Here is an 11,640-nt window from a genome sequence, read left to right on the forward strand (position 1 = left end):
CACTCCAAGAGCAGACGGGATAAAGATATGAGACATGGAAATTGCTCAAAGATGGAAAATATCCAGGAGGCTGAAATATGATTAGGAAACGAGAGGAAATTTAGAGCTCCTTAAGCTTCTCCTTCTTAAGGGATGGTGAAGGTCATGAAAATAAATTCAAGTTAAAGAGCTAAATGAACATTTTCCATAGAGAAAGAAAATACTTTTATAGCGTAGCAAGAGGAGTGTCTGTGTGAATGATCTTGACTCACCATTACTTTTCTGCACTCCGCACAGGACTCCATGCCCAGGAACTGCAGATGCCCAACAGCAGCTCCATCAGCGAGTTCCTCCTGCTGGCGTTGGCAGACACGCGGCAGCTGCAGCTCCTGCACTTCTGGCTCTTGCTGGGCATCTACCTGGCTGCCCTCCTGGGCAACGGCCTCATCAGCACAGCCGTAGCCTGCCACCACCGCCTGCACACCCCCATGTACTTCTTCCTCCTCAACCTCGCCCTCCTCGACCTGGGCTGCATCTCCACCACTCTCCCCAAAGCCATGGCCAATGCCCTCTGCGACACCAGGCACATCTCTTACACAGGATGTGCTGCACAGGTCTTTTTTTTGTTGTTTTTGTTTTCAGCAGAGTATTCTCTTCTCACCATCATGTCCTATGACCGCTACGTTGCCATCTGCAAGCCCCTGCACTACGGGACCTTGATGGACAGCAGAGCTTGTGCCACCATGGCAGCAGCTGCCTGGGGCACTGGGGTTCTCTATTCCCTGCTGCACACTACCAATACATTTTCCCTGCCTCTCTGCCAAGGAAATGCTGTGGATCAGTTCTTCTGTGAAATTGCCCAGATTCTCAAGCTCTCCTGCTCAGAATCAGACATCCTCAGGGAAACTGGGATTCTTGCTTTTAGTTTTTCTGTAGTCCTTGGATGTTTTGTTTTTATTGTTGTGTCATATGCACAGATCTTCAGGGCTGTGCTGAGGATGCCCTCTGAGCAGGGACGGCACAAAGCCTTCTCCATGTGCCTCCCTCACCTGGCTGTTGTCACCTTGTTTGTAAGCACTATGATTTTTGCCTACCTAAAGCCCTCTTCTATTTCCTCCCAATCCCTTGACCTGATGGTTTCATTTCTGTACTCAGTGATACCTCCCACTGTGAATCCCTTCATCTACAGCATGAGGAACCAGGAGCTCAAGGACGCTTTGCGGACTCTTAGAAGAATCCCACAGTAGCTCAGAAACTATTAGAACAATATTTTGTTATTTTTCTTTGTTGCTATTTCTTAAAACTTGCATTTTGAATTTAAGCCTCCTACTTGTTAGCTGTTTATTTTGACCCAGTCATCTCATGTACCTACAGAAGTAGGGTTCCTCTGTAGATAAACACTATAACTGAGCCAGAAGAAGTTCATTTCTTCCAGCAGCCATTTCTCTCCTTCTGCTCTGGACCTGGTGGAACAAAGTTGTTATGCAGGAGGATTTCAGGGACCAGAAGCCCAGCTGCCAAATGGAGCAGCAGCCCTGGTGTCCCTGGGCGATGCTCCTCACTGCCTGGTTGTCTCCCGCTATCTGTGCCCATTGAGCCGGGGCTGCTTCTTTGCTGGGGCCATGGCGATGGGCAGGGCAGGAGGTGGTCTTTTGAGTGCTGCTCTTTCCACTCCCATGCTTTCCTACACTCCTGTACCCATGCTGTACCTCTACACTCCTGGTAGCCCTCGGGTCTCATGTCATTTCACAGCAGCCCTGTTGCATCTCACAGTGGCAGTCCTGTGGTTGCAGAGTTGCTCTTTTTTTATTATTATTTGCTGGAGTTCTCCACAGACTGAAGGACACAGGCTGAGAGTCCTAGGTGATCTGGAAGTGATTGAGTGCTGAACCAAGAGCTCCTTTCTTGGTGGCATTTATTCTGGTATTATAAAACCATAGAATGTCTTGGGTGGAAAGGGGCCTTAACAATTCCTTCTTAAGTACCCGTCAAGAGAAGGGTTGCCTCCCACCAAATCAGGTTGCCCAGGGCTGAATCCAGCCTGGCCTTGAGGACCTCCAGATTGCCCTCTTTCTCTGTACCAGTGCCTTCCCACTCCCTGAGTAACTACGTTCCTGCTATTGTGTAATCCAAATGTCTTGTCTCTTGGTTTAAAATGTTGCCCCATTTTGTATCACGTTCTTCCTAAGCAAAAAGTCGGTCTCTCTCCTGTTCATAAGCTCTCTTTAATTATTGAAAAGGCTTCTCTAGAGCTCTCTCCAGACTGACCTCCACCTTTCTTCATATGAGAGGTGCTCCAGCTCTCTGGTGGTGCTGCTCTGGACCCACTCCAACAGTTCCACATCCTTCTTGTGCTGGCGACCTCAGAGCTGGATGCACTACTCCAGCTGGGGCATTACAAGGGCAGAGTAGAGGGGGACAATTCCCTCCCTCCACTGCTGGGCACTCCTATCTGATGCAGCCCAGAACACAGTTGACCTTCTGGGCTGCACATTGCTGACTCATGTCCAGCTTTTCACTCATCAGGATTCCCGAGTCCTTCTCTGCAGGGCTGCTCTCTACGAGATCTTCTCCCACTTGGTACAAATATCTGAGATTGCCCTGACCCAAGTGCAGTGCATTGTGCTTGACCTTGTTGAATCTTATTAGGTTCATGTGGGCCACCTTCTCAAATCCAACCAGGTCTCTCTGAATGGTGTCCCTTCCTTCTGCTGTGTCAATTGCACCCTTCAGCTTGGTGTGATCACCAAACTTGCTAAGGGAACACTTGATCCCACTGTCTATGCCATTCATAAAGATGTTACAGATCACCTGTCCCAAGGACAACATTTGTCACAGGCCTCCATCTGGACATAGGGCTGTAGATTTGACTTGAATTTCCGGGAGTGTGTCTACACATCTTTTGGTTACATCTTTTGGTTTTGATTTTGATTTCAGGGAAGGAAATTCTCTGGGCAGCCGGTTCCAGTGATCAGCAGCCCCCAGTAAATAAATTCTTCCCTGGACTTGGGTGAAATGTTATGTGTTTCATCTGGATCCATTTGCCCCTTGTCCTTTTACTAGGCATCACTGAGAAGAGCCTGGCTCCCACTTCTTCTGGCCTCCCGTCAGACGTTTATATACACTGTCAAGGTATGTCTCCTTGGAGCTTCTCATCTCCAGGCTGGACATGCCCTGCTCTTATAGCCTCACCTGTTAGGAAGGTGAACCCAGTCCACTTTTTGAAGATCTTTGTTGGTCCTGCTTCCCTAAGCCAGTGCTCCGTGTGTACTGGTGAGTGAGTGATGTTAGCAGTGCTGAACAGAGAGGAACGATCCCCTCCCTTGATCTGCTGGCTATGCTAGTCCTACTGCTGCCCAGCAGCTTTCAACCTCCTTTGCAGAAACAGCACATTGCTAGCTCATGGTGAGCTTGTTGTCCACAAGGAGCCCAAGTTCCTTCTGACAAAGCTGCAGGGAACTCTCATTCAATCAATTCCCCTCCTGCACTGATGCTGGGCGTTTCTTCTCCCTGTCTACTGAGTCTCCTGTTCCCATAAAATAAAAGCCTGTTGCTGATAACCGCTGCACAAACAACTGCTGACAGCCAGAACCTGTCCAGTCCCCAGGGCTCTCCTCCTTACCAGCAGGACTGAGGAGAATATGACACTGGTCACTGTGATGTTTGGAATCAAACTCTGTAACCCAAGTAAGATTACAAAGCAGGTCTGGTTTATTCAGCGGTGCGTGTACACTGGGTGCACATGCCAGACCCAGTGTCTGCCATCCCTTATTTTTCTAACAAGCTCTACATTCTTACTTCTATAAATTATCTCTAACTATTGTCCCTTCCCCCCCCCCGCCTTGTTTTCAGTCACTGTGAAGCTTTCTTACATTTTTATGTTCACTTATGGGGCCCTTCTCACCTTTCAGGACCTGCCCAGGAAATTCAGTTCCTAGATATAAAGTGGCAAGAAGGACATCGTCACATCCCGACAGATGTGATCAACAAAATCTCCATGATTCCGCCCATGTCTAAGAAAGAGACACAGACTTTTCTGGGTGTAGTGGGTTTTTGGAGAATGCATGTTCCAGACTGTAGCCTCACTGTAAGCCCCCTGTAGCAGGTGACTCCGAAGAAGAATAATTTTGCATGGGGTCCTGAGAAGCAGCAGGCTTTTGAACAGATTAAACAGGAGATAAGTTCTACTTGGAGTCTGTGGGAAAGAGCCTCGGGAGAGACCCGAAGCTGACTCCTGGGATTCTGGAGTCAAGCATACAAGGGGTCCGAAAAGTGCTACACTCCAACTGAGAAGGAGATCTTAGCTGCGTATGAGGGAGTTCAGGCTCCTTCTGAAGTAATCAGTACTGAACCACAGCTCCTCTGGCACCTCGACTGCCAGCGTTGAACTGGATGTTCAAGGGAAAGGTTCCCTCCATCCATCATGATACTGATGCCACTTGGAGTAAGCTGACTGCACTGATTACACAATGCAGATGTGCAAAACAGAGTGCAGATGAGAAAACTCAGCCGTTCAGGAATCCTAGAGATGATCATGGACTGGTCTGAACATAAAAATGTTTGGAACGTCACGAGCAGAAGAAGTATTGTGTGCTAAAGAGGAATCACCGTACAATGAAATACCAGAAAATGAAAAGAAATATGCCCTGTTCACTGATGGATCGTGTTGTATTGTGGGGAAGCATCGCAGATGGAAATCTGCTGTGTGGAGCCCCACACGACAAGTTGCAGAGGCCACTGAAGGGAAAGGAGAATCAAGCCAATTTGCAGAGGTAAAGGCTGTCCAGCTGGCCATAGATGTTGCTGAATGGGAGAGGTGGCCAATGCCTTATCTTCACACTGACTCATGGATGGTGGCAAATGCCCTATGGGGGTGATTACAGCAGTGGGAGCACAATAACTGGCAGTGGAGGGGTAAACCTATTTGCCCTGCTGAAATGTGCTCAGATATTGCTGCCCAAATAAAGACTATGGTTGTAAAGGTGCACCATGTAGATGCTCATGTGCCCAAGAGTCGGGGTACTGAAGAACAGCAAAATAACCATCAGTTAGACCGAGCTGCCAAAATTGAGGTGGCTCCAATAGACCTGGACTGGCAGAAAACAAGGGTGAATTATTTCTAGCTCGGTGGGCCCATCACCTCAGGCCATCACGGGTGAGATGCAACATATAAGTGGGCTAGAGACCGAGGGGTGGACTTAACAATAGACGCTATTGCACAGGTTATTCATGACTGTGATACATGTGCCACGATTAAACAAGGCAAGAGGATAAAAACTCTCTGGGGGGAAGGGCGATGGCAAATGAATAAATATGGGGAGGCATGGCAGGTTGATTCTATCACCTTGCCACGATCCCACAGTGGTAAGTGTTATGTGCTTACCATGGTGGAGGCAACCACTGGGTGGCTTGAAACATATGCAGTACCCCATGCTACCGCCCGAAACACCATATTAGGTCTTGAGAAACAAGTCCTGTGGCGACATGGCACCCCAGAAAGAATTGAGTCAGATAATGGGACTCATTTCAAAAATTCTCTTGTAAATACTTGGGCCAAAGATCATGGCATTGAGTGGATTTACCATATTCCCTACCATGCACCAGCCTCTGGTAAAATCGAACGATACAATGGGTTGTTAAAAACAATGCTGAAAGCAATGGGTGGCGGAACATTTAAGCACTGGGAGAAGCATTTGGCAGAAGCCACCTGGTTAGTCAATACCAGAGGATCTATCAATCGTGATGGTCCTGCTAGTTCCCTACATACTGTCAAGGGAGATAAGGTCCCTGTAATACATGTAAAGAGCATGTTGGGAAAAGCAGTTTGGGTTCTTCCAGCTTCTGGAAAGGGCAAACCGCTCCGCAGTACTGTTTTTGCCCAGGGACCTGGATCCACTTGGTGGGTAATGCAGGAAAATGGGGATGTTCAATGTGTACCACAAGGAAACTTGATGCTGGGGGAGTGCAGACAGTAATTCCATGTATATGTATATAGATGTGTGCGTGTGATGCATTTTTAATCATTTTGTTTGTTTGTATATGTATATATATACATATATATATATATATATTAAGCGTGATGTAGTGATGTAGAATAAGGGGTGGAATGTCATGGTTTTGGTTTTTGCTTATTTGATTTTCAATATTCCACATCAAAACATCATGTACTGGAATTAAAGTGTTAATGCTCTAACTCTACGTACCTATCCCTATACATTACGGAAGTCACGGGATCTGACCCTTCCGGGGGGGGCGGTCTCTTACTGCCTGGCAGTGGGTGCTGGAGGTGCTTTCCCAGCCGTTCCAAGCTTTTTTCAGGTTTGACTCGGTCTCGGGAACTCTCTCTCATATCTTATTTGATTTATTACTCTCAATTTCAATTAGATTGTATTGTATTATTTTGCATTCCGATATCATAGTTAGTAAAATCAGTTTACCTCCATAGATTGTTGCCGCTGTTTTTTTTCCTTTTCCCCCTTCCTTCCCATTTTGTGGGGCCAGGCAGGGGGGTGGGGAGGGCAGGGGCATACTGCCCCCGGTCACGGGCATAAACTGATCTAGTTAATTCCGTGACACCAGGCTGCTCAGGGCCCCATCCAATCTGGCCTTGAACACCTCCAGGGACGGCGCATCCACAACCTCTCTGGGCAGCTGTTCCAGCACCTCACCACTCTCTCTGTAAAGAATTTCCCCCTGACGTCCAACCTAAATCTCCCTTCCCTCAGCTTAAAACCATTTCCCCTTGTCCTGCTGTCACTCACCCTTTCCAATAGTTGATTCCCCTCCTGTTTGCAGGCTCCCTTTAGGTACTGAAAGGCTGCAATGAGGTCACCCCGCAGCCTTCTTTTCTCCAGGCTGAACAAGCCCAGCTCCTTGCAGCTGGCCGTGCGTCGCGGTAGGCGATGGAAGCAGCTGCTGGATTTCCCTTTGCGTCGATTTTGCAGAGAAGGGTTTGGGGAGGCTGCACTATCCGAATTACATTTCTGTTAATTGTCGCCAACCAGAATAGTGGCTCAAATCCTGCACTGATTTCTAGGCGTAAATTCATCAGGGACACCTATGGGCACCAACTGAGTCTGTATTTATTGTATCATCATCGAACGGGGCCCCCAGGCTCCTTCTGCTCCGTCTGCATAGCCGTGAGAGATCCTTCTCAAGTGCCAGAGCAGACGGCATAGCCAGGTGAGCAAGTGCACAGTTACCTCCCCGGTGAGATGGCTTGTTTTGAAGTTTCTTTCCAGCCCCGCTTGCAGGGAGGCAGGGAAGTCGAGAGAGGAAGGTGGCAGAAGCATGGGTAGGCAGAGCTGGGCTCGTCATTTGTGGCTCTTAGTTCCTTCTGCAACGTCGATCGGTTGCAAGAAAACCAGCTTGTGTGCAGCTGAGCCCATTCTTCTTTTCCCTTGATTCGGAAGTTGCCTGTCAAAAGTAACAGGTGTGGAGACTTGCTTGCTTTGCTGCTAGCCTCAGTTTTGCTTTGGCAGCTTTTGCCAGAAACGTGATTTTTCTTACTCTGTGTCTTTCGAAAACATAGGCCTGAATGCAAGGAGTGAACTGGAGCCGGTAACTATGAAGAAGCTTTAGGAAGCGTTACGCACCCCTGGAAAGAAGGTCGCCCTGCTCAATTTCTTCAAAAGCACTGTATGTCTAAAATATACCTGCAGTATTTTTCTCTTTCAGAGATCGTTGAATGCATTCTTTTTTTTCTAAGCAGTACTTTGAGGTCGAAAAATACGAACTTTCTGGAAGGTAACAAACGTTCCGTACGTCGCTCTGTTCTTTAAGGTGTGATAGGAAAGCTACATGAAGTAGAGTGGAGAAATCAGGACCGTTGTAGTGCTGTATTAAGGTGGCAGCAAACGTGAGAATGTGGATCAATTTAACCCTTCTTGCAGCAGCAGCTTAAAGGATGGGTGTTTATGTGGAGCTGTACCAACCCCCCGGTTGAAATGTCTTTCATGCCAAGGTGTTACGTCCTTCTTACAGCTCTTGTGAGCTGCTGATTTGTTTAACCAGGGCCAGGACTTGCAGGCAAATATGCAGCAAATGTACGTGTAGAAATGGTGCTGTTCCTTACTTAAGGCTTAGAGCAAGTCGCTTGAGCTAAACATGGCTCGATGACAGATTCAAGACCCACGTTAGCTGCAGGGTGTGGGGGGACCTGTAGTGCTGAGGAATGCTGATCCTGCTATTTTTTCTTTACTCTGTAGATACACATCTATTTGTCTCAGTGTCCGAGAGAGAGATCCCAAAGCTCACAGGTTCCTGGGACAGACCTACGATGCTAAGGACAACGCGGAAAAAGCTTTTGGGTGTTACAAGGTAAGCACCTCACTCACCTCCACGATGTCCTGCTTCATTCCTTTGTAAATGGACTCGGTCTTTGTGCTTCCTGCTATGATGGTCGTCTTCCCGCTGCCCTCTGGAACCCGAACCTGTGAGTCCTGTAGAATTCTGCAACAGGATTCTGGTGACAGCAGAAATCCGGCTGCTACTGGAAGACTGGACTGTTTTCCAGTTGCATTGTTTGTTTTTTTTGATAGCAGTGGGCTTTTTGTTCGTTGGTTCGTTTCCTCGGAGGTAGAGCGAACGGTGCAAATACGGTTCTAGTTAGGCAAGCTGTGTATAAATGTGGACTGCACGGTCCACATTTCATTTTTTTGGGACCACGGAGGGAGAGGATGCACACAGAAGTCTTGTTGCCGGCACAGTGACTGCGTGCCATCACTCTTTGTGACTTATTGCTGCTTTCCTGAAGCCTCCGTATTAGGTGAGGCTGGAGGCAGCCCTACTCCTATGGACAGCTCTCATTTGACTTGCTGGGTCTGTTTAGTGTTGAACACGTTTTCTTTCTTGTTCTATATGGACTGCAGCAACAAGTTGCTACCAAACTTTTTTCTTGAGTTCTTGCATGTGGAAAACCAGCGTTCAGTGGAGCTGAATCCCGTGCAGAGTGACCTTGTACTGAAGATTGCAGAGCTGCTCTGCATGACGGCACCACTGATGGAAGAGCAGAGCACTGGGTTGAGAAAGCTGCCAGGCTCTTCTTTGGGAATCCTGCTTACAGACTGAAGGTAAATTCCGTCTTCTGATCTCTGTTCTGTGCAAAAGAGTGGTAGTGATAATAGCATCCAAGAGGTCGAGGTTAGATATGTTAAGTATTGCCTCTATTTCGAGACAACTCTGTTTTCTAGGTTTTCTTAGTTGAGGTAATTACTCAAGTGTAGGAGATACGGTTACTACCAAATACTGCATAAATGCTTGCAGTCTTACAGTCTCACCTTTTACAGGTTTTGCTTTTCTGAAGCACAACAGCTGATGTTTCAGCATTGAAACTGAAGTCTTGAGAGGCTCGTGCTCCGGGGTTTGTTGTGTGGTTATTATTATTTCTTATTAGACAAGCTGTTCTGCATCGACGTGTGGCATCTTTGAATCAGATGGTTTTGCAGTCTTAACTCAGCATCTAGCTTGGAATCTACAAGACGCAAACAGCAAAGCATTTGTTGGTTTTGTATTCCCTCATTTCTGAAATGCTTGTCGAGCTCCCTGTAGCGCCCACAAGCTTTGCAGCACAGTTTGTGTGACACAGTCTGTAGTGGCGGTGGGAAAACAGGTGATGTAGTTGCTGAAGAGGCTCTCGAGGAGAATGAAATTTTCACGTGTTGCCTTCGTGTCTGGTAGGAGCACTCACTGGAGCGTGAAGGCGATGATGGCTGGAATCAGCTCTGATATGATTCAATCCCAGATCTGTGCCAGGCCACACGCTCCCTACCATCACATCAGACTGGTTGCTCTCCGCCGTCCAAAGAACACATTGAGAGATGCTGTGCTTCGTTGTCAGGAGACGGAAAAGAAAGCACCTGTAGCTCCAGCTTGGAGCGGTCATAAATACATTTGAGGCATTTAATCATGTTTTTATCTTGTCAGAATCTCCACGTCCCTGAATCCAGTTGTTCAGTTACTCATCTTCTGTCCTTTTCAGGAGAGAAACAAGCTTGTTTCCCAGCTTTTCATACTAAATGCAGTGATTTGCTTTTTTGTTGAGAAGAAGCCGTAGCGATTCTTTCCTTTCTTTGCCAGCTCTCTAAAGCAAAGTCATAACTAACGAGAGGAGATGTGCTGGGCATGATGCGCTGGAAATGTTGGCCTGTGACAGAAAAGCCAGCCTGCTAATAAAAACCAATCATTCTAAGTGTTCTTCAGTTCCATTTCCATCTTACGAGCAGTTAATGAGCACGGTTGGTGTCTTGGAACATGCAGTACCGCATTCTGTGATACGGCTGCGTATGAAATGCAACAGCAGTTTGATCCCAACATGTCATGGGCTTTTTGTTTTTCTCTCCAGGATGTTAACATAGAATTTAACTTCCAATGCCTCCCATTCTGCTGGTTTCTGCCTGCTGATGTACTGCTTGTAAGCACTGCTGGTCCCGAGCGTAAAAGGAAATATTGCTCCCTTCCTGTCGCTTTTGTTCCCTCCTTTGTTCTGACAGGTTTGCTGTTTTTTTCTACTTTTTCCTTTTTTTTTTTTTGTGAAGCTGAGGTAGATGTTTTCAGCCCTCCCTATCCTGTAGGCCGTAAATGAAAACCCAGAAAACACCAGGCGTCGGGCTGCGCTGTTCCGGAATAGATGAGACTGACAGCTGCTTATTTTGAAGGCAATTGCAGTGCCTTTATCATAGAAATACCCAGTAATTCTGGAGAGTTGGATTGAAAAATGCCTTGGGACTGCTGTCAGCCCGTAGTCTAAAAGTGTGACTTAATTACAGGGGGAGTGGAAGTCAGGAACTTGTAAATATCACAAGCAGAAATGTTGATTCCCGGCCCAAAGCAGCAAGAACAACCCACTGCATCAAATGTCCTTGTTTAAGTTGAGTGTTCTTACGTGGCCTTACGTATTTCAGGACACAAGATCTGAATTAAGCTGCAGTAAGGAAGACTTTTTGGAACAGATGTGGAATATTTGCAAACAACAGTGTTATATTTACACTGGCAGTGGAGCTGTTAGTAGAAGTCTTGGCACAGATGATATGGGAGAGGTCTGTCCCCAAGCACCAGAGCAAGGAGAGCTGAGTGAATACGGTACCGGTAATAGATGCTACCACACTCCAAATAACCATGGCTCTGTATTACAGCTTCTTCTACAAGAGCTTCATTTGCAGCAAAAGACACACGTCTGCTCCTCGTTACCCTGACCAGAGGGGCTTTGCAACGAGTTCCACTTCCAGCTGTAGTGAGGGGCAGTTTCAGCGTGCCAGGCTTTGCAGGATTTCTCTCATGCTTCCTGCGGTCTTCTGGTCTGATCTATTTCCAGTTGAGGCTGCCTGTTTAGCTTTTTGTGCCTGTTCCCCGCATAGGTGCTGACAGGAGGGCCCACACTTATTTATGTGCCATCCACGAACACAGGCTACAGGCATAACAATGAAATATCTCCAGGTTGAGCTGTGAAATAATGAGATCTTCCCATTTCTTAAGCTTAACGATGACGAAGTCTGGCTTTGAACAGGGGTGGAATAGCAGTTGCCCCCACTTAGCTGTTAGTGGTCAGGAACGTGTTGGCTGTTCAGTCCCAAAATGCCGTCAAGGGTGAAGCGCAATCAGGCTTATGGCCCTTTCTCTTTCTAAGCACAGATTTTTATATATATATATATATAAAACAGAAGT

At 47.1% G+C, this 11,640-nt stretch overlaps 1 protein-coding gene across 1 annotated transcript; it reads left to right on the forward strand.

Annotated features, from left to right (window-relative positions):
* Positions 1-299: 299 nt before the first annotated feature.
* LOC149914654 (olfactory receptor 14J1-like) lies at positions 300-1,226 on the forward strand. The gene has a single exon (XM_090126478.1). The coding sequence runs from the start codon at positions 300-302 to the stop codon at positions 1,224-1,226; it is 927 nt and encodes a 308-aa protein (XP_089982604.1).
* Positions 1,227-11,640: the final 10,414 nt, after the last annotated feature.

The sequence above is a fragment of the Phasianus colchicus genome, chromosome 29 (assembly GCF_987193195.1).
Source record: "Phasianus colchicus chromosome 29, bPhaCol1.hap1.1, whole genome shotgun sequence".
Classification (NCBI taxonomy): domain Eukaryota; kingdom Metazoa; phylum Chordata; class Aves; order Galliformes; family Phasianidae; genus Phasianus; species Phasianus colchicus.